The 21,619-nt window shown below is 44.4% G+C and overlaps 1 protein-coding gene across 2 annotated transcripts in view; it reads left to right on the forward strand.

Moving 5' to 3' along the window:
- Positions 1-21,619, forward strand: part of COL4A2 (collagen type IV alpha 2 chain) — a 308,996-nt gene that overhangs the window by 178,879 nt on the left and 108,498 nt on the right. For both annotated transcript variants that reach the window (XM_088458348.1, XM_088458357.1), the window contains exons 11-14: positions 1,965-2,000; positions 6,609-6,650; positions 7,173-7,220; positions 21,338-21,382. In XM_088458348.1, the coding sequence (XP_088314474.1) occupies positions 1,965-2,000; positions 6,609-6,650; positions 7,173-7,220; positions 21,338-21,382 (171 nt within the window). The remainder of the gene's footprint in view (positions 1-1,964; positions 2,001-6,608; positions 6,651-7,172; positions 7,221-21,337; positions 21,383-21,619) is intronic.

Here is a 21,619-nt window from a genome sequence, read left to right on the forward strand (position 1 = left end):
TGGGGAGCAGAGGATGTGGGAGGGTACCTGCCGGCTGCTCCTGCTCCTGTGCGGGCTGACAGCGGGACACCTGGGCCGGGACCCCAGAGGTATGTGACAGGCTGAGTGTGAGTATGTGAAAGGGTGTAGTGTGAGTGTGTGACAGGGTGTAGTGTTACAGGTGACAGGCTGAGTATGTGCACAGGGTGTAGTGTTACTGTAACTGGCAGGTGAGACATGGGGGCTGGCTAGGGAGAGGTTTTAAGTACAGAGGTCCTGATTCAGAGTCGGACGCTCTGACAGAGCGCTCGCTCTGAATCAGGGCTGTCCTTCTGAATTTTTAGACGGCCTCCTCCACAGCTATAGCGAGCGGCCAGGAAGATGGTCGCGATGGTCAAGACCATCGCGACCATCAGGCTTGCGACAAGACCCTTGTGGTAGGGTCTTGTTGCCGTAAGCCCTGGAATGCTTTTGGCTCTATCACAGCCGAAAGCACTCCCACTGACAGTGGGGCCGGCCCCAGACGGTAGGCGTTCCCATGGGAACGCCTCCGTCTGGCCAGCCACGCCCCCAGCACACCCACCAAAGGGGGCGTGCTGTCACTCATCATCGACAGCACGCCCCCTTTGTAGCGAGACCCATAGCGACGGCTTGCCCGTCGCTATCCGGGTCTCGCACATGCGCACGACGGAGCCGCCTCCGTCGTGCGCATGCGCACTGGGCCAACATCGACCCGCTTGCGAGCACTCAGCGCTTGCGAGCAGGTCTGAATTAGGCCCAGAGTGTGTATTTATACAGAAAATATGGGGGGGAGGGGGCACCTTTCCATTACTTTGCCATGGGCGCTTGGACCTCTAGATACACCCCTGCTAATCCGGTTCCCAAGGCCTGCTAACAGTGCATTTTTTTCATATCGCGGTTGTGGTTGCTCCCACGAAAAAAACACGTGGTTGTGGTAGCTATCACACCAAGCTGCTTAGAGGTCCAGGGAGGACGAGTCTTGAGGGATAAAGCCTTATAAAGTCTTAATACAGGTGAGATATCTTATGGTGCATACACACGGTCAGATGAACGATTGAACAATTTTTATCAACGATTTGAACGATTTTACCAACGATTTGAACGATTTAATGATTTCAGACAGTATTAAGATGAATGAAATCGTCAAAATCTGGCTGCAAACACAGACGATGTCAGATATCGTTATCTGAAATGCAGGAACACGCATCGTTCATCGTTGCCTGCCCACATGTGAGATTTTCTTTCCGATATGAACGATTGAATGATTTTTAAAATCATTATCATTCCGATCTGACACAAAATCTGACCGTGTGTATGCACCATTAGTTCTTTTTGACTTGACCTTTAGCAGAAAAGCCGATTACAGTAAGTAAATACAGCAGTTGTCAGTGTTGACAGTGCATTGCCCCCTGTTGTCTGTAGCTGGTATTACAGTAGATCCATTCACATTATTAGTGTTGATGGTGCACTGCCATCTGTCAACCATAGCTGGTATTACAGCAGCTCCTCAGAAGGAAAACATACCCTGTTAGAGAAAAATTAAAATTGCCAAATATGTGACTATATCCAAGTTATCCCTTTGAACAATCTATTGTTTCCTATGAAATTGTCTTTACCCATCAGAATACTGTATTAAAATACTTCTTTTAAATTACTTTTATTATCAAAAGTACTCCACTCTCTCTTCTACTCAGCATCTAACATAGTACTACTACCTATATACATACCTCAAAGAGATCGGTGTCGTGCCTCACTAAGGTGTCTTAATAACCCTAATACTGACTCCTCCCACTTTCCAATTTAATGTCGCTACTACCGTATGTCAAAAGTGTAGAAGGAACGTATATATATGGCAATCACCTGACAATAACCTGTGTGGGGCCATATAATTTCAATGGTAAATACATAAGAAAAGACATGTAACTACTTGTTTAACATCTCATGCTATGGCATTTCATTTGTAGGGGACTCCAGGACCTCTGGGACCACCAGGACCACAAGTAAGTAATACTTTTACTATTATTTAATATTTAAAACTAAATATTGTAAATCATTTATGAGGGGACTATTTGTGGAGATGTTGGGAGAAAAGTAGAGAAAACAAATGTTTGGAGACATAAACAACTTACTAAAAGAAATGAAAGTAAAAGGTGCATGTACAGAGAAAAGTAGATGGAGAGTAGAAGGTATGAATATACTGTATGGAGAAATATAGCAAAAATGTATGGATGTGTGGGGAACTTAAAGAGATAATAGAAAGGTCATATTTGTGTTGATGTAGGGTGACAATAGCAGGAACATTATGTGGAAGAATAATAGTGATTATACATGTGAAGAAGCAGCAGGGACAGCAAAAGAGAAATATATGTAGATAGTTGGGAAAAATCACAGAAGATATGTCTGTAAATGTAGGGGGTATATAGCAGTAGGGATGGATGTATGTACGACAAAGTACAATTAATGCAGAAGTCATACTTCTATGGAGAAGTAGAAAGGACAGTATAGAATAGGATAGTAGAAAGAATGCATGTATATATTTATGTATGTATGGTGAAATAAAAAGAATAGTGGAAGGAAGGCACGTACTGTATGTATGTACGTACGGAAAAGTAGAAAGGATAGTTGAAAAATGGGTGTATGGAGAAGTATAAAAGACAGTACAGAAAAAGATAGTGGAAGGAATGCACATATACAGTATATGTATGGTGAAGTAGAAAGGATAGTAGAAGGAATCCATGTAGTGAGAGACAGACTAGGGGGTACATTTACTAAAGTGAGAGTTTGTAGAAGTGGAGATGTTGCCCATAGCAACCAATCAGATTCTAGCTATTATCTTCTAGAAGGTGCTAGTTAAATGTTAAGTAGAATCTGATTGATTGCTATGGGCAACATCTCCACTTCTAAAAACTCACTTTAGTAAATTTACCCCTAGCAATTTGACACATATTTTATTAGCCTCTCACAGGTTATATGATAATGAAGGCTGCTCATTAACTGGATGATTAACAGACTTAAGTAAGAAACCTGGGTTATATATACCTCCCATTAATGATTCGCTCAGTGCCTTTGTCACAGTATATACGTAAGGAGAAAAAGAAAGGATAGTAGAATGTATGTATGGAGAAGTATAAATGACAGTAGAATTAATGTATATAAGTAAGGAGAAGAAACAATAGTATGTATGTAGAAGTAGAAAGGATAGTAGGAATATATGTATGTATGGAGAAGTGGAAAGGATAGTAGAAGAGATGTATGTATATATGTATGTATGTATGTATGTATAAATAGTAAGTATAGTAGAAGAGATGTATGTATATATGCATGTATATAGGTATGTGACAATAGTAAATATAGTAGAAGAGATGTATGTATGTATGTAGAAGTAGAAAGTATAGTAGCAATGTATGTATGTATGGAGAAGTTAAAAGGATAGTATAAGAGATGTATGTACTATACATATACATAACATATATGTATGTATGTGGAAATAGTAAGTATAGTAGAAGAGACGTAGGTATATATGCATGTATGTGACAATAGTAAATATAGAAGAGATGTATGTATGTATGTAGAAGTAGAAAGTATAGTAGCAATGTATGTATGTATGGAGAAGTGAAAAGGATAGTAGAAGAGATGTATGTACTATACATATACATATATGTATGTATGTGGAAATAGTAAGTATAGTAGAAGAGATGTATGTATATATGCATATGGATTATACAGCCCACCAAGAACATCTGCAATCGGGCTGGACCAATTTGCAATCTGTAGCACCTATCCTTGTGTATCAACACCTATTTCCCTATAGATTGTAAGCTTGTGAGCAGGGCCCTCTTACCCTTATGTATGTCTTTTATGTATGTATGTATGTCTTTTACAACCCAGTATAATGTTAATGTTGATTCAAATTGTAAAGCTCAACGGAATTGGCTGCGCTATATAAGAAACTGTTCATAAATAAATAAATAAATAATAATATGCATGTATGCATGTATGTATGTATGTACAGTATGTATGTGGAAATAGTAAGTATAGTAGAAGAGATGTATGTATGTATGTAGAAGTAGAAAGGATAGTAGGAATGTATGTATGGAGAAGCGGAAAGAATAGTAGAAGATATGTATGTATATATGTATGAATGTATATATGTATGTATGGAGAAGTGGAAAGGATAGTAGAAGGGATGTATATATTTATGTATGGAGAAGTGGAAAGGATAGTAGAAGGGATGTATGTATTTATGTATGGAGAATTGGAATGGATAGTAGAAGGGATGTATGTATTTATTTATGGAGAAATGGAAAGGATAGTAGAAGGGATGTATGTATGGAGAAATGGAAAGGATAGTAGAAGGGATGTATGTATGGAGAAGTGGAAAGGATAGTAGAAGGGATGTATGTATGTATGTTTTGAGAAGTGGAAAGGATAGTAGAAGGGATGTATGTATTTATGTATGGAGAATTGGAATGGATAGTAGAAGGGTTGTATGTATTTATTTCAAGAGAAATGGAAAGGATAGTAGAAGGGATGTATGTATGGAGAAGTGAAAAGAATAGTAGAAGGGATGTATGTATGGAGAAGTGAAAAGAATAGTAGAAGGGATGTATGTATTTATGTATGGAGAATTGGAATGGATAGTAGAATGGATGTATGTATTAATTTATGGAGAAATGGAAAGGATAATCATAGTAGAAGGGATGTATGTATGGAGAAGTGGAAAGGATAGTAGAAGGGATGTATGTATGGAGAAGTGAAAAGAATAGTAGAAGGGATGTATGTATTTATGTATGGAGAATTGGAAAGGATAGTAGAAGGGATGTATGTATGTATGTATTGAGAAGTGGAAAGGATAGTAGAAGGGATGTATGTATTTATGTATGGAAAATTGGAATAGATAGTAGAAGGGATGTATGTATTTATGTATGGAGAATTGGAATGGATAGTAGAAGGGATGTATGTATTTATTTCTGGAGAAATGGAAAGGATAGTAGGAAGGGATGTATGTATGGAGAAGTGGAAAGGATAGTAGAAGGGATGTATGTATGGAGAAGTGAAAAGAATAGTAGAAGGGATGTATGTATTTATGTATGGAGAATTGGAATGGATAGTAGAAGGGATGTATGTATTTATTTACGGAGAAATGGAAAGGAAAGTAGAAGGGATGTATGTATGGAGAAGTGAAAAGAATAGTAGAAGGGATGTATGTATTTATGTATGGAGAATTGGAATGTATAGTAGAAGGGATGTATGTATTTATTTATGGAGAAATGGAAAGGATAGTAGAAGGTATGTATGTTTGCAGAAGTGGATAGGATAGTAGAAGGTATGTATGTATGTATGGAGAAGTTAAAAGAATAGTAGAAGGGATGTATGTATTTATTTATGGAGGAGTAGAAAGGATAGTAGAAGGGATGTATGTGTGGGGAAATAGTAAGCATAATAGAAGGGAGATATGTGTGGGGAAATTGTAACTATAGTAGAAGGGATGTATGTATGCAGAAGTGGAAAGGACAGTAGAAGGGACATATATATGGGGAAGTAGAAGTGATAACACAAGAGATATATATGAAGAAAAATAAGGGATGACAATAGGGATATAGGCCCTCATTCAGAGGCAGTCGCAAGAAGCGATCATCTCTCTGAATGAGGGTGGCCGCTTGATTTTTTAAGTGCGGCCTCCTGGTCGCTAGCTAAGCTGTGGGTTACCACCCACAGCTTTAGCGGCTGACCAGGTTGATGGTCGCGATGGTCAAGACCATCACGACCATCGGGGCTTGCGACGAGACCCTAAAGTTGAGTCTCGGCAACTGCAAGCCCCCCACTGACATCACTGCTAATGTCAGTGCGGCCGCCCACAAAACGGCAGGCGTTGTGTAGCCACCCCCCCGCCCCGCCTACAAAACGGGGCGAGCTGTCGATCACCATCGACAGCGAGACAATTTCTCTCTTGCTCCGGGGCTTGCGCACGTGCAGTCCGGCCGCTGCGAGTGCGCAGGGCCTTAACATCGACCCGGTTGCGAGCGCTCAGCGATTGCGACCGGGACTGAATGAGACCCATAGTGTTAGCAGAAGTAATATATGCTTGGTGAAGTGGGATATTTATGTGGAGAAGTGATAACAGTAGAGATATTCAGAATTCATGATTCTTATTGGCTACTACTTCTTCTAGGTTAATAAATTATTTGTCAAATTATTTGCCTGAATATATCCTTCAAACAACCTATAGCTAATAACTCGGGTATATTTACTAAAGTGCGTTTTTTTAGAAGTGGTGATGTTGCCCATTGCAACTAATCAGATTCTACTTATCATTTACCTAATACCTTCTAGAAGATTATAGCAAGAATCTGATTGGTTGCTATGGGCAACATCTCCACTTCTAAAAATCTCCACTTTAGTACATATACCCCTCAGAATCTGGTACAGTTACGTAACTCAAGAGAAATATAAAATCGACTCCATCTGCATCTGCAACCCAGATCTTGCAGATGATAACGATTAATCTCATTGCAATGTATTACTGATATCTATTATTCACGGTCTGTGATTGTGTTTAATTGTATTTTTAAACCAAGTGTCTTATATTTATACATCTCTTTTTGTAGGGGAGTGAAGGCTTTGGCATTCATGGGGATAAGGGAGAACAGGTAAATAACAAGTGTTGTGTTGGAATATGGCTGTGATTGTGCTCACATTAACTACCCTGAAAGAAGAACTGATTTCATCTTAGTGTCAAAGCAAAGTAAATACAATAAAAAACATATAACATTTTTGTGCATTTACTGTCTGTATTAATAGTAGAATACCCCCCTTTATCCAGCTCTAATTGTGCTTTGTCAGGCTTAAAATTGTTACCCTCTTAGTTTTGATTATAGACCAACCTGTATGCATAAATTATTCTTCAAAATGTAAGCAGTCCATCAAAGCTGCCATCTTGGTACATACATTACAAATGCTGGGTCAATGGTGTCACAGACAGCAATATTCCAGTGTGAATTCTTCTTCTCTTTATCTTTATTTTGTTCAGTGCATGAAACATCTGTATATTCTCATGCTCTATTCCTCCATATTAAAGTGGTAGATCAATTGTCCAGTTACATATTTTTAGACAGGAATGTTAAATGTTGTGTAATTTCATTACCATTTTCTTAGTACTGTATATGTTATAGGGTGAACAAGGCCAAGCCGGACCTCCATGCACAAACTGCCTAGATGGGGTAATCAAATTGTTTATTGTCATTTATTCTTTTATTGAATTTCAGAAAAGACATCAAACAATACAAAAGACAAACATGAAATAAAGCTCTGTTAGAAAAAAAACTTGCACAATACATATGCAGTTAGAACAAACAGTACAAGGAAAAAGACCAGTAACAATCAAAAGCCATAATAATAAGGACAGTTTAGTGTGCAGTGCCCATCACAGTGGAGAACACCAAGGAGTAACTCATGAAGTAATGGGGACAACCCCACGTAGTCAAAAGCAGAAACATATTTATAGATATTGTTATAGTTTTTTTGAAGGGCTATTGCAAACAAACATATTTTGGGCTCCATAGGGGCAAGCATAGGGGTAGTAGACCTAATATCAGCCCAAACACTCAATCAAATAGCATGTACAACTGGACAGGCCCAAAGAAGGTACCAAAAACTACCACCAGGGGCTCCACATTTAGTATATATATATATATATATATATATATATATACATAGTCAGCTGTAGCGCGAATACCCATTTTTAAGAAGACAAACAGGGGTACAATAAGCTCTGTGTAACACATTGAAATGCACCTGCTGGTATCTGAAGAGGGTGAAATGTCTCTGATGCAGCCAACAACTTGACCGCATTCCTTTTCTTTAAAAACACTATTCCTATTTCAATTTTAGAATGAGTAGTGCTGAAAAGACAAAACAAAATCTATTTTCTAGAGCCCAAAGCATGGCAAAGATACAAATATCTATAAAACACTGTTTCATACGTGGGAGATCAAATATGACCCACATTTGCTCAATTAATTTAAGATGGTCATCATGAAAAACCTGTCCCAAGGCAGGCATCTCATAAACTAGCCAAATATTATCAGAGCTGTGCATGCCCAGGTCAGGTTAGGCGCTATTGAACCATAGTGAAGCATCAGGATCAATACTGGACCAGTGAAACAACCCCTGAGCAAAGCCCCACATACAGCGAGCCTGTCACAGGGAGAAACCCTTGTGGAGTCTTGCTTGGAAAGTTAGCAGGGACCTCAGTCTGCTCACTGAGGAATCCAGAGAATCTCCCCCACCCACATCCTGCCCACTAAATGAGCCAGCTGGGAGGCCATCTAATATAGTTTAAGGCAGGGAAAGGCCTATTTAGATCGACATAAAGTACATAAACCAATTTTGGCTCTTCCCTCAACCCGCACAAAGGATTAAATGATACTATACTGGCAGTAAAGAATTAATTAGGTATATAAACTGGGGAATGCTGGAATAGGTATAAATATTTCGCCTGGATGACCATCTTAAAAGGATTAATATGACCAATGACAGTCAGAGGGAGCTTCTTCCAGACTTGAACCCTAGATTTAAAGTGAGAGGTAACAGTGTCAAAATTCTGGGAAACATAGTCCATGGAGGAAGTGGTTATCCAAATCCACAAATAACAAAACTTTAGGGTCCACTGCAAGGGACAGGAGGGAGACGAATGGTCATCTGGAGATGATAAAATACATGTCGGAGATTCTGAGTGGTGAATTTGGCGGTATGAATTATGTTTTATCAATGTGCACAATGCTGTCTATGACTGCATTAATATGAATGAACAAAAGGGAGATAGGGGTATTCAATATGGGAGCGAAAACATAGTTTTTGCATTAATATCGCACCTATGACGTCATTATCGCAGGTTATAGTTTTACACCGTATTCAATTTCAAAGACTTTTCGCAGGTTCGAAAAGTCTTTGATAAAAAACGGGGATAACTTTTCACCATTGAATAGGTGTCGAAAAAAAGTGCAGAATTGGGGTTTAGGGGTGCAGGCTTAAAAAAAATAGCCTGCACCCCTGGGAATGACATTTAAAAAAGAACTGTGTCAAAAAATTAAAAAAAAAATAGGGACACCCCAAAAAATTAATAAAAAAATTGGGGTGAAAAAAAAAATGGGAAAAAATTGGTTAACAATAGGGAAATAGGTTCAGGGCTATTCTGCAAGTATGCGGCATGTGTTTTCTAGAATAGATTTATAGCGGCAGGTGCACAATTGCAGAATTTTAAAAAACTTACTTTAGGGACTTAAAAATATGCTAGTACCCATTTTCATGTACCCCAAATTTGATGGGACCACTTAAAAAAACGAAAAAAATAACCTAAGTGCTCTTCTGCAACACTTCTTCAATGTCGGGAAAAAACACCTGCTGCAGCTATTTAAATCCCCGACTTTCATTTAAAGGCTAAATCGGGGGTACCCATAGTGATCCCCCATGTTTTTACAACTTTAGGGGGTCCTACAATTTTTTTAAGGAAAAATTCGTAACTTTACGCAAATCCAACTTCACAGGCTCCCGTTTTCGTTAATTTCATATTGAATACGGGGATAAGCGGGCGTGCGCCCGATACTTAACGCAGGTAAAAGATCCGATATGAAACGTAAACTTCGACAGCGAAGTTTACGTTTCATATTGAATACCCCTCTATGACTCTGTGAAGAGGGCGTCTTTACTGAACTTAGGCGTCTGTTTACTAAGCCTTGGCTGGAGATAAAGTGAACGGAGATAAGGTACCAGCCAATCAGCTCCTAACTGTAATGTCACAGGCTGTGTTTGAAAAATGACAGGAGCTGATTGGCTGGTACCTTATCTCTGTTCACTTTATGCATCTAAGGCTTAGTAAATAGACCCCTTAGGGAGATCAATAAGGGCCTTGGACATAGAATGCTCATAGAGAGCATTAAAGTTATCAAGAAGACTTCTTGTAAACCACTACCGGAATCCCGTCCACCTCAGGAGCCTCGGAGGCAGGGAAGGAATGAAGAAAGAGCCAAGTCAAGTCCTCCACGGTATATGGGACATCTAAAAAATTCACTGCCTCCTGGAACATTCTTGGCAGTGTGATATGGGCCAAATATACCTGAAGCTGATAGTGGGAATAGGAGGCCTTTGTCATGCACAAGAAATTGTAATATTGCAGATAAGTATTAGCTATATCTTCCCCTGAGAAATGAAGCACATTAGAGGACTCTGAGATAAAAGGAATGGTCCTAGACACAGAATCCTTACTGGAGAAAACATTAAGTAACTACCCCCAACAGCTAGTGAATATTTCAAGTGCCTAGAGCAGGGATGGGGAACCCAGCCCGGGGGCCATATAAGACCCCCGGAATCATTTGGTCTGGCCCTTTAAGCTTTTATCTGCTAGCCCTATCTGGCTAGCAGGGTGCCTAGAATGGCAGCCTGCAGCCAGAATCTATACAGCAGTGCCACCTGGAGTGTCCTTACAGCTCCCCAGAGCATCCTCAGTATTGCTGTAATCACCGGTGGTTGTGGCCCCACCCTTGTGATGCCCCTTGTGATGTCACACGGAGGGTATGTGGCCTGCAACGGGCCTGGAATCATGTTATATATATCAAAATGGCCTTTGGCAGATAAAAGGTTCTCCACCCTGGCCTAGAGAATAATAGCCTATGCTTGAATTTATTTATATATCATAGCGATGAGCCGGCCACTCCTGCTGGACATGAAAAAAAGCTTCCCCCATCCTCTGTACTATGAGTGGCCAAGTAGAGCAACTAAATGTCCCTGCATTGCTGTTCAAGGACAACCGTCTTCTCCTTACACTTGTGAAATTGTTTAATTCAGCAACTCTTTTAATTAAAGTACACCTGAGAAATGTCTTGAAGAACTCCCACAGAGTCGGCACATCAGAATAGGGGGTATTGTCCAGGAAAGATATTTTCCAGGACGGTGTAAAATCGGAACCTGCACCAATCAGTTAAAGTCAAAAGGGATTAAGCTTACAGAACCAGACCTCTTCGGGCTGAGATGTGCGAAAGGACAAACACACAGGAGAGTGATCAGATATACCTTTAGACAAATATTCCAGCTGAACGACATTGGTAGACAAAAAATGAAACACCAGCACTAGGTTGGTATGAGTGAATGTATATAGTGTTTCTCTAGACTGTTTCAGCAGGGTGCCATGCCCTGTCTGATTTTGAAGTACTAAATGGTCCCTGCCCTTATGGAGGTGGCCTGCTGACCACACACTAACGCCAGCGGGTTAGAGTTAACACTATGATATGTATTGGAGTGACAGGAAAATTGACAAGTAGAGGGAAAATGCATCCTCCAAATGTCAATCAAGTCTATTTCAGAAACCATACTGGAGAAGGGAGTAGGGCAAGGAGGAACAGGGGCAGAGGATTCCCTCCATTGGTCAAGAGACTGATCTATTACATTGTTGAAGTCCCCCTTACAAATAACAGTAAATGGGGAATACTCAATAAAGGAAGCTGCTTTCCTCAAAGCTTATTACTATATGGAAGAGGAATATAGACTACCAGGATCATATATAAGGTAGAATCAATAAAAGCCCTAAGGAAAACAAACCTCCAATATGGATCCCCCTGTAGATGTACACCCCTAGGATTATGGGAGAAAATAGAGTGGTATATCCACCCCACCCAGAGTTTTTTTTTTAAGGCCAACACCTTACTGCCAGACCGATGCATCTCTAAAAGACAAGTAATATCCATACCCTTTATTTTAAACTAGAATACATTTCATGTGAGCAGACTGAGAGCCTGATTCATTACCATTTGCAACAGCGATTGGAATAGAGATTACGCACGCAGTTCAACTGCGATAGTATGCTAATCCATTGTAATCACTATGCCGTCGCAGCACAACATAAGTACACCCACTTTACCTTACACACATCCGTAATTTTAGCAAGACTGCAAAACCATCGGTAACATTGAATACCGTCGGAGCCTCACGCACACTTGCACAAGCTCTGACCTTACTCAGGAATTGCTAACTTCATCGCACGCTATGAGTCCTCAAGCTGTGTAAGGCTTCGCAGTGGATCATTTATGCACGCCCCTGCAACGGCGTTCAAACGCACTTGCACGCCCCTTGTCACCAGCCACTAACGGCATTTCCTGTCAATCACTCTGCGATGAGTCTGCGTAGTCACTGTGATCGCAGTCCCGGCTGCAGTGGCCAATTCGCGCATGTGCACTGCGATGCATACGCATGTGCAGAACGAAACAATCGTTCAATTGTGTGCGTTATCACCAGGGGTTAAAGTGGGCCGGAATGGGGCGGAACTGCTTTCTGTCACTTCTATTTGAAAATGGAACCAGTTCCGCCTCCTCCGACCCACCTAACCCCGACGATACAGGGAGGCTTGATGTGCCGGGTGCCCACTGAGACTTTGTTACCAGCGGGCGCCCTTCTCCCTCCCTGCAGCAGCAGCCAGAGGCTGGAGCTCACTCATGAGCTCCGGCCTCCGGGTCCCGCTGTGTGCAGTGCACTATGGGAGAGATGTCATGACGTCTCTCCCATAGTTCAGACTGAGGAGCAGCCAGCGGACCAGGGGGACCAGACGGCAGCAGATGCGGGAGCGGGGCTTAAGGTAAGTATTAGTTGTTTTTTTGTTGTTGTGTAAGCGGCTTCACAATAGGGGACATTACTACAGGAGGCACTACGCAGGGGGCACTACTACTGGGGGCATTACCCAGGGGACACACCTACCGGGGTCATTAGTCAGTCGGCACTACTGGGGACATTACTCGGGGCACTACTACTGGGACATTACTATTGGGGCATTACTAAGGGCACTGCTAATGGGGGCATTGCATAGGGGCACTGCATAAGGGGCACCACTCCTGGGGGCACTTCATAAGGGGGCCACTGCATAAGGGGCACCACTACTGTGGGCTCTGCATAAGGGACACTACCACTGTGGGCACTGCATAAGGGGCACTACCAATACTGGGGGCACTGCATAAGGGGCACCACTACAGAGGGCACTGCATAAGGGACACTACCACTGTGGGCACTGCATAGGGGCACTACCACTACTGGGGGCACTGCATAAGGGGCACCACTACAGAGGGCACTGCATAATGGTATCAAACACTACTGTGGGCTCTGCATAAAGGGCACTACCACTGTGGGCACTGCATAAGGGGCGCCACTACAAAGGGCACTGCATAAGGGACACTACCACTACTGTGGGCTCTGCATAAGGGGCACTACCACTGTGGGCACTGCATAAGATGCACTACCACTACTGGAGGCACTACATAAGGGGCACCACTACAGAGGGCACTGCATAAGGGTCACTAACACTACTGTGGGCTCTGCATAAGGGGCACTACCACTGTGGGCACTGCATAAGGGGCACTACCACTACTGTGGGCTCTGCATAAGGGGCACTACCACTGTGGGCACTGCATAAGGGACACTACCACTACTGTGGGCTCTGCATAAGGGGCACTACCACTGGGGGCACTGCATAAGGGTCACCACTACTGAGGGCACTGCATTAGGGGCACTACAACTACTGTGGGCTCTGCATAAGGGGCACTACCACTGTGGGCACTGCATAAGGAGCACTACCACTACTGTGGGCACTGCATAAGGGGCACCACTACAGAGGGCACTGCATAAGGGGCACTACCACTACTGTGAGCTCTGCATAAGGGGCACTACCACTGTTGCACTACATAAGGGATACTACCACTACTGGGGGTTACTGCATAACCGCACTACTACTACTGTGGGCTCTGCATAAGGGGCACTACCACTGTGGGCACTGCATAAGGAGCACTACCACTACTGGGGGCACTGCATAAGGGGCACCACTACAGAGGGCAGTATATGTAAGGGGCACCACTACTGTGGGTATTATATGTAAGGGGCACTACTGCTGTGGGCATTGTATAAGGGGCACTACTACTGTGAGCATTGTATAAGGGGCTTTACTACTGTGGGCCTTGTGTATAAGGGCACGCGTGGGAATTGTGTAAAAGGAGCACTGCTGTGTGTCATACATGAATAAGAGACACTACTATGTGGTGTAAAGTGAATCAAGAATGTGCTACTGTGTGGCATAATTTGTATCTGGAATACTATTATGTGACCACGCCCCTTTCTTTTGAGATCACACCCCTTTTTTCTGGCTTATTGACATTGCACCGAGGGGGGGGGGGCGGTGCGTTCCACCAATTCTCTAGGACCACTTTAAGCACTGGTAATCGCAGTTGTGATCAGTATCAAATCAGACCCTGAGTCCCCTACCACAATAGCCATCAAGAAGTACTAGAACTGGAGAACAAAAGGGGTTAATAAAAAATAATCCTGTTCACTGGCCAGCTGCACACGCCAAAGTACAAAAAAATAAATAAAAACCGTTGCATATGTATTTGCAAAATAGATAAAAATGTTACACAATAATAATTCACATGACAGCAAGTATGAAACAGGAAAATAAACTGTATATTTATCTAGAACTGGTAAAGTTATATCCGTAAACAAACTAAACTAAGCCCTTAAATACCAATGTAAAGGACAGCAGAACAAGCTGCAAAGCCCAAGGCACCATCCAGACAATGCACAAAATGTAACCATATAAAAAAAGGGGAAGAAACCACAGAACACATAGATAATACCGTATATACTCGAGTATAAGCCGAGTTTTTCAGCAATTTTTTGTGCTGAAAAAGTACCCCCTCGGCTTATACTCCAGTGAAGTGTAGCGCTGACCGGACGGAGTTCGGTCAGCGATACACAGCACAAACACACAGCCGCCGGAGCCGGCAGCTGTGTGTTTGCTGTAATCAGCAGCCGCTGAGAGTCTGTCAGACTCTCAGCGGCTGCTGCTGCTCCCACTGCGGGAGCCATCTTCTGGCTCCCGCAGTGGGTAATGGGAGAGACGTCATGAGCAATGACGTCTCTCCCATGCAAAGCGGCAGAAGAAGCTGTTAGCGGCGGGACCAGGAGCGGGGGTTTCAGGTAAGTGATTTTTTTTTATTCTTATCACGTCTCTCTGTATTGGGGGGGGACACTACTGGGGGCACTACCAGGGGGCGATTACTACAAGGGTCACTACCAGGGGGCAATTACTACAGGGGGCACTACGGGGGGGCGATTACTACAGGGGGCACTAAAAGGGGGGATTACCCCTGGGGGAACTGCCAGGGGAGGATTACTACAGGGGGCACTACCAAGGGGGGATTACTACAGGGGGCACTAAAAGGGGGGATTACCACTGGGGTACTACCAGGGGGGATTACTACAGGGGGGCACTAAAAGGGGGGATTACCACTGGGGGTACTACCAGGGGAGGATTACTACTGGGGGCACAAAAAAGGGAAGGATTACCACTGGGGGCACTACCAGGGGGGGATTACTACTGGAGGCACTGAAAGGGGGGATTACCACTGGGGGCACTACCAGGAGGGATTACTACTGGGGGCACCAGGGGGAATTACTACTGGAGGCACTACCAGCTGCTGCCATTTCCCACCCTAGGCTTATACTCGAGTCAATAAGTTTTCCCAGTTTTTTGTGGTAAAAGTAGGTACCTCGGCTTATATTCGGGTCAACTTATACTCGAGTATATACGGTACTTAAAGAGGAGTCAGCAATGGAATCAAGCAGATTTACCAATGAACTGTACCTGCTGTCTCCTATTGAGCCAAGCCTCTCTCTATTAAGTAGAATTGAAGAAATGGGCAGTCCCATCAGCTACCACTCGAAGACGTGCAGGAAAGAGCATTGACCATTGGATCTGCAGCTCTCAGAGCTTCCTTTTAACTTGGAGGACCTGGGAAAGATTATTTTGAACATCCAAGGCATAGGGCCTGATTCAGAGCCGGACGCAATTAGCGCTTGCTCGTCCAGAAAATAGGGGTGGCTATTCCAATCAACCGTTCGCTCTTTGCGGTCTGTTCACGCCTCTAGGTCTGAACGAGCGAACAAAACTTGCGGTCATTTTTTGGAAAACTACGCCCCCTAGCCGCTCGCATCCTACGTCATGTCCGCTATTTATTAGATTAATCGAGTACATCGACCAGGGTATGAGCTGCTCGCTATTCTTGTGGTTGGTTTTTGCTACCACAATTTTGTGAGCAGTTCTGGCTATAAAATAACCCAGTGACGTGCTCAATGACGCTGCTGTTTTAATTATGCACACCCATAAAACGCCCATTTTGACCTTTAAGCACGCCTGCGATCGGATCTCCACTCCCCGTTACCACCCACATACGCCTCTTTCTGTCACTCAAATTATCAGGCATTCGCTATTTTGCGAGCACATGAATTTCAACCGCACTGACTGGTTCGCGCATGCGTATAACGATCCGTACGCATGCGCAGTTGGGCAAACATCGCTCGGAGCAAACGAGCGGCCGCTTACGAGCGGCTCTGAATCAGGCCCATAGTCCGTATAGATTGAGACTCAAGGGTATATTTACTAAAGTGCGCATTTTTAGAAGTGGACTTGTTGCCCATAGCAACGAATCAGCACCCAGCCACAAGTCAAGAGTACAGCAGTGACACAAAGTTGCAGCCCACATGGCACCAGCAACCTGGGAGTGGATCTAGAAGCCGGGAGAAGGTTATCACTGCTTACACCCTAAATCAAAATAGTGGCAGCAGGTCCTCCTGTACGCCTACAGTAGGGCAGAGGTCCAGGACACCAGAGGAGGAAGCACAGCTGTTTCAGGAGCTACCCAGTAAGCAGTAGCAGGAGAGTAGTCAGCAGCACCCAGAGGATGAGGAACACTAGAGCCAGGATCTAAGATGGCGGCAGCAGTGGACCAGCACGCTACCCTCCCAGAGGAGACCGGAGTAGCAAAGAGGTAGATGCAGCCAATCAGAGTGCAGCGCTGGCACTGGGCGGGTGACTAGTTGATTGGTTGGAATGAAAATCTGGTAACGTATGGGAGTAACTGATGATCAGCAATTTGCTCCTAAATGCCAGAAAACAGATGAAAATGGTTGTTAGACAAGTTTGTTAAATGTTTGTTCTAAACAATTTGTTCACACAACAGTTTTTGTCCATTTTCCGGCATTTGGGAGCAAATTGCTGATTGTCATTTGCTTTCATACCTTTCTTTACATGTGTATGCATGTGTATGCAGCTTTACTGATTAAAGCAGCTGTCTTTCACAGTCTATATATACAGCTATGCGAGCGGCCAGGAGGCCGCACAAAAAAAAAAACGCCCTGATTCAGAGCGAGCGCTCTTTCAGAGCGTCCGGCTCTGAATCAGGGCCACTGTCCATCATTGCCAGCGTTCAAACACACATAGTACATTCAATGTTAGTATTGAACATTAATTAAAATTAATGTGATTGAGGAATCAGCGGGGAAAAACATATATATAAGAAAAGATGATAGTGGGGGTGAGGGTTAAGGTACCACAAAAATAAAGAAAAGTTACTCCCTCGTAACACATCTTAACGGGCCGCTGCTGCTTGCTGTGTGAAATGCATTCATTAATACAGCAGGTGAGCGTACCCCCCAGGTGGTCATAGGATGTGACTGAGTATAACGGGCCGCTGCTGCTTGCTGTGTGAAATGCATTCATTAATACAGCAGGTGAGCGTACCCCCCAGGCGGTCATAGGATGTGAATGAGTATAACGGGCAGCTGCTGCTTGCTGTGTGACATGTAGTAATACAGCAGGTGAGCATACCCCCCAGGTGGTCATAGGATGTGACTGAGTATAACGGGCAGCTGCTGCTTGCTGTGTGCCATGCATTAATACAGCAGGTGAGCGTACCCCCCCAGGCAGTCATAGGATGTGAATGAGTATAACGGGCAGCTGCTGCTTGCTGTGTGCCATGTAGTAATACAGCAGGTGAGCGTACCCCCCAGGCGGTCATAGGATGTGACTGAGTATAACGGGCAGCTGCTGCTTGCTGTGTGCCATGTAGTAATACAGCAGGTGAGCGTACCCCCCAGGCGGTCATAGGATGTGACTGAGTATAACGGGCAGCTGCTGCTTGCTGTGTGCCATGTAGTAATACAGCAGGTGAGCGTACCCCCCAGGCGGTCATAGGATGTGACTGAGTATAACGGGCAGCTGCTGCTTGCTGTGTGCCATGTAGTAATACAGCAGGTGAGCGTACCCCCCAGGCGGTCATAGGATGTGACTGAGTATAACGGGCAGCTGCTGCTTGCTGTGTGCCATGTAGTAATACAGCAGGTGAGCGTACCCCCCAGGCGGTCATAGGATGTGAATGAGTATAACGGGCAGCTGCTGCTTGCTGTGTGACATGTAGTAATACAGCAGGTGAGCGTACCCCCCAGGTGGTCATAGGATGTGACTGAGTATAACGGGCAGCTGCTGCTTGCTGTGTGACATGTAGTAATACAGCAGGTGAGCGTACCCCCCAGGCTGTCATAGGATGAGACTGAGTATAACGGGCAGCTGCTGCTTGCTGTGTGACATGTAGTAATACAGCAGGTGAGCATACCCCCCAGGAGGTCATAGGATGTGACTGAGTATAACGGGCAGCTGCTGCTTGCTGTGTGCCATGTAGTAATACAGCAGGTGAGCGTACCCCCCAGGCGGTCATAAGATGTGACTGAGTATAACGGGCAGCTGCTGCTTGCTGTGTGCCATGTAGTAATACAGCAGGTGAGCGTACCCCCCAGGCGGTCATAGGATGTGACTGAGTATAACGGGCAGCTGCTGCTTGCTGTGTGACATGTAGTAATACAGCAGGTGAGCGTACCCCCCAGGCGGTCATAGGATGTGAATGAGTATAACGGGCAGCTGCTGCTTGCTGTGTGACATGTAGTAATACAGCAGGTGAGCGTACCCCCCAGGTGGTCATAGGATGTGACTGAGTATAACGGGCAGCTGCTGCTTGCTGTGTGACATGTAGTAATACAGCAGGTGAGCGTACCCCCCAGGCAGTCATAGGATGCGACTGAGTATAACGGGCAGCTGCTGCTTGCTGTGTGACATGTAGTAATACAGCAGGTGAGCGTACCCCCCAGGAGGTCATAGGATGTGACTGAGTATAACGGGCAGCTGCTGCTTGCTGTGTGCCATGTAGTAATACAGCAGGTGAGCGTACCCCCCAGGCGGTCATAGGATGTGACTGAGTATAACGGGCAGCTGCTGCTTGCTGTGTGCCATGTAGTAATACAGCAGGTGAGCGTACCCCCCAGGCGGTCATAGGATGTGAATGAGTATAACGGGCAGCTGCTGCTTGCTGTGTGACATGTAGTAATACAGCAGGTGAGCGTACCCCCCAGGTGGTCATAGGATGTGACTGAGTATAACGGGCAGCTGCTGCTTGCTGTGTGACATGTAGTAATACAGCAGGTGAGCGTACCCCCCAGGCAGTCATAGGATGCGACTGAGTATAACGGGCAGCTGCTGCTTGCTGTGTGACATGTAGTAATACAGCAGGTGAGCATACCCCCCAGGAGGTCATAGGATGTGACTGAGTATAACGGGCAGCTGCTGCTCGCTGTGTGCCATGTAGTAATACAGCAGGTGAGCGTACCCCCCAGGCGGTCATAGGATGTGACTGAGTATAACGGGCAGCTGCTGCTTGCTGTGTGCCATGTAGTAATACAGCAGGTGAGCGTACCCCCCAGGCGGTCATAGGATGTGACTGAGTATAACGGGCAGCTGCTGCTTGCTGTGTGACATGTAGTAATACAGCAGGTGAGCGTACCCCCCAGGCGGTCATAGGATGTGAATGAGTATAACGGGCAGCTGCTGCTTGCTGTGTGACATGTAGTAATACAGCAGGTGAGCGTACCCCCCAGGTGGTCATAGGATGTGACTGAGTATAACGGGCAGCTGCTGCTTGCTGTGTGACATGTAGTAATACAGCAGGTGAGCGTACCCCCCAGGCAGTCATAGGATGCGACTGAGTATAACGGGCAGCTGCTGCTTGCTGTGTGACATGTAGTAATACAGCAGGTGAGCGTACCCCCCAGGAGGTCATAGGATGTGACTGAGTATAACGGGCAGCTGCTGCTTGCTGTGTGCCATGTAGTAATACAGCAGGTGAGCGTACCCCCCAGGCGGTCATAGGATGTGACTGAGTATAACGGGCAGCTGCTGCTTGCTGTGTGCCATGTAGTAATACAGCAGGTGAGCGTACCCCCCAGGCGGTCATAGGATGTGACTGAGTATAACGGGCAGCTGCTGCTTGCTGTGTGACATGTAGTAATACAGCAGGTGAGCGTACCCCCCAGGCGGTCATAGGATGTGAATGAGTATAACGGGCAGCTGCTGCTTGCTGTGTGACATGTAGTAATACAGCAGGTGAGCGTACCCCCCAGGTGGTCATAGGATGTGACTGAGTATAACGGGCAGCTGCTGCTTGCTGTGTGACATGTAGTAATACAGCAGGTGAGCGTACCCCCCAGGCAGTCATAGGATGTGACTGAGTATAACGGGCAGCTGCTGCTTGCTGTGTGACATGTAGTAATACAGCAGGTGAGCGTACCCCCCAGGAGGTCATAGGATGTGACTGAGTATAACGGGCAGCTGCTGCTTGCTGTGTGACATGTAGTAATACAGCAGGTGAGCGTACCCCCCAGGAGGTCATAGGATGTGACTGAGTATAACGGGCAGCTGCTGCTGCTGTATGACATGTAGTAATACAGCAGGTGAGCGTACCCCCCCAGGCGGTCATAGGATGTGACTGAGTATAACGGGCTTCTGCTTTTGCAACGTAGGTCTTAGTGGGCTCTGTTAATACAGCGCAGAGCCCTCCCAGGCCACCGACTCAATGAGAGTGTCCCATGAAAATACAAAAGGTTCTTAATAAAAATAAAGTGTAGAAGAATACGAAAATAGATGAAAAAATGCCTAACTTAAATCAGTAGTGTATGCTGCTGCTCTCCATCTGCTTTGTATAGTATTGGTGGAGAGTGAGGGGTACATGCTGTATTAGACAAGAAATTCTGGGGTGCATGGTAGAAAAGGACAATAATAGCCTCGGAATAGCTACAACGCCTATCGCAGATCTCTGTCTGCTCCTCAGGCAAGTGAATGCTTAATGAAGTGTTAGAGGTGTATGTAGGAGAAGCAGAGTGAGTTAATTATGATAGACAGATAAACCAAATCACAATGTTAACATAATGATTAAAGGTGCTGTTGTTTTAGTTTAAAAAGTACAGACAATAAATAAAAAAATGCATGTGAAAGATATATATGGAGATATAACTATTATTAACTTACTTCATTGGACATTTTTTATTGGTGCAAGTTATCTTCACTTCTCAGCCTGTTAAAGTTGCAATTCACGTTCAGAGAGTGAAGTAAAATGAGAGTGATTCCAATGTTTTCCCTCTTCCACAGCCTGAATCTGTACAGCCATCTACTACAATTCTAACAGATTATCTGGTAAGAATCTCCATTCATATTCTTTTACTGATGAGAAGAGTAATTGGAATGATGTACTGCTCCTGCATTGTCTCATTAAGCCTCAGTAAAAAATTCTACATTCCACTTTTTCTGTTTTGTGTAATTTGTAATATTAAGTGAAGTAACAGGTAGAATTAAGTACAGCCAGGATACATTTAGCTGTATATAGAGTGTGAAATAAGGTAATATGAGTCCAACATTTATACAAGGTGGAGT

Source organism: Taudactylus pleione, unplaced genomic scaffold (assembly GCF_031769625.1).
Source record: "Taudactylus pleione unplaced genomic scaffold, aTauple2 ptg000041l, whole genome shotgun sequence".
Classification (NCBI taxonomy): Eukaryota; Metazoa; Chordata; class Amphibia; order Anura; family Myobatrachidae; genus Taudactylus; species Taudactylus pleione.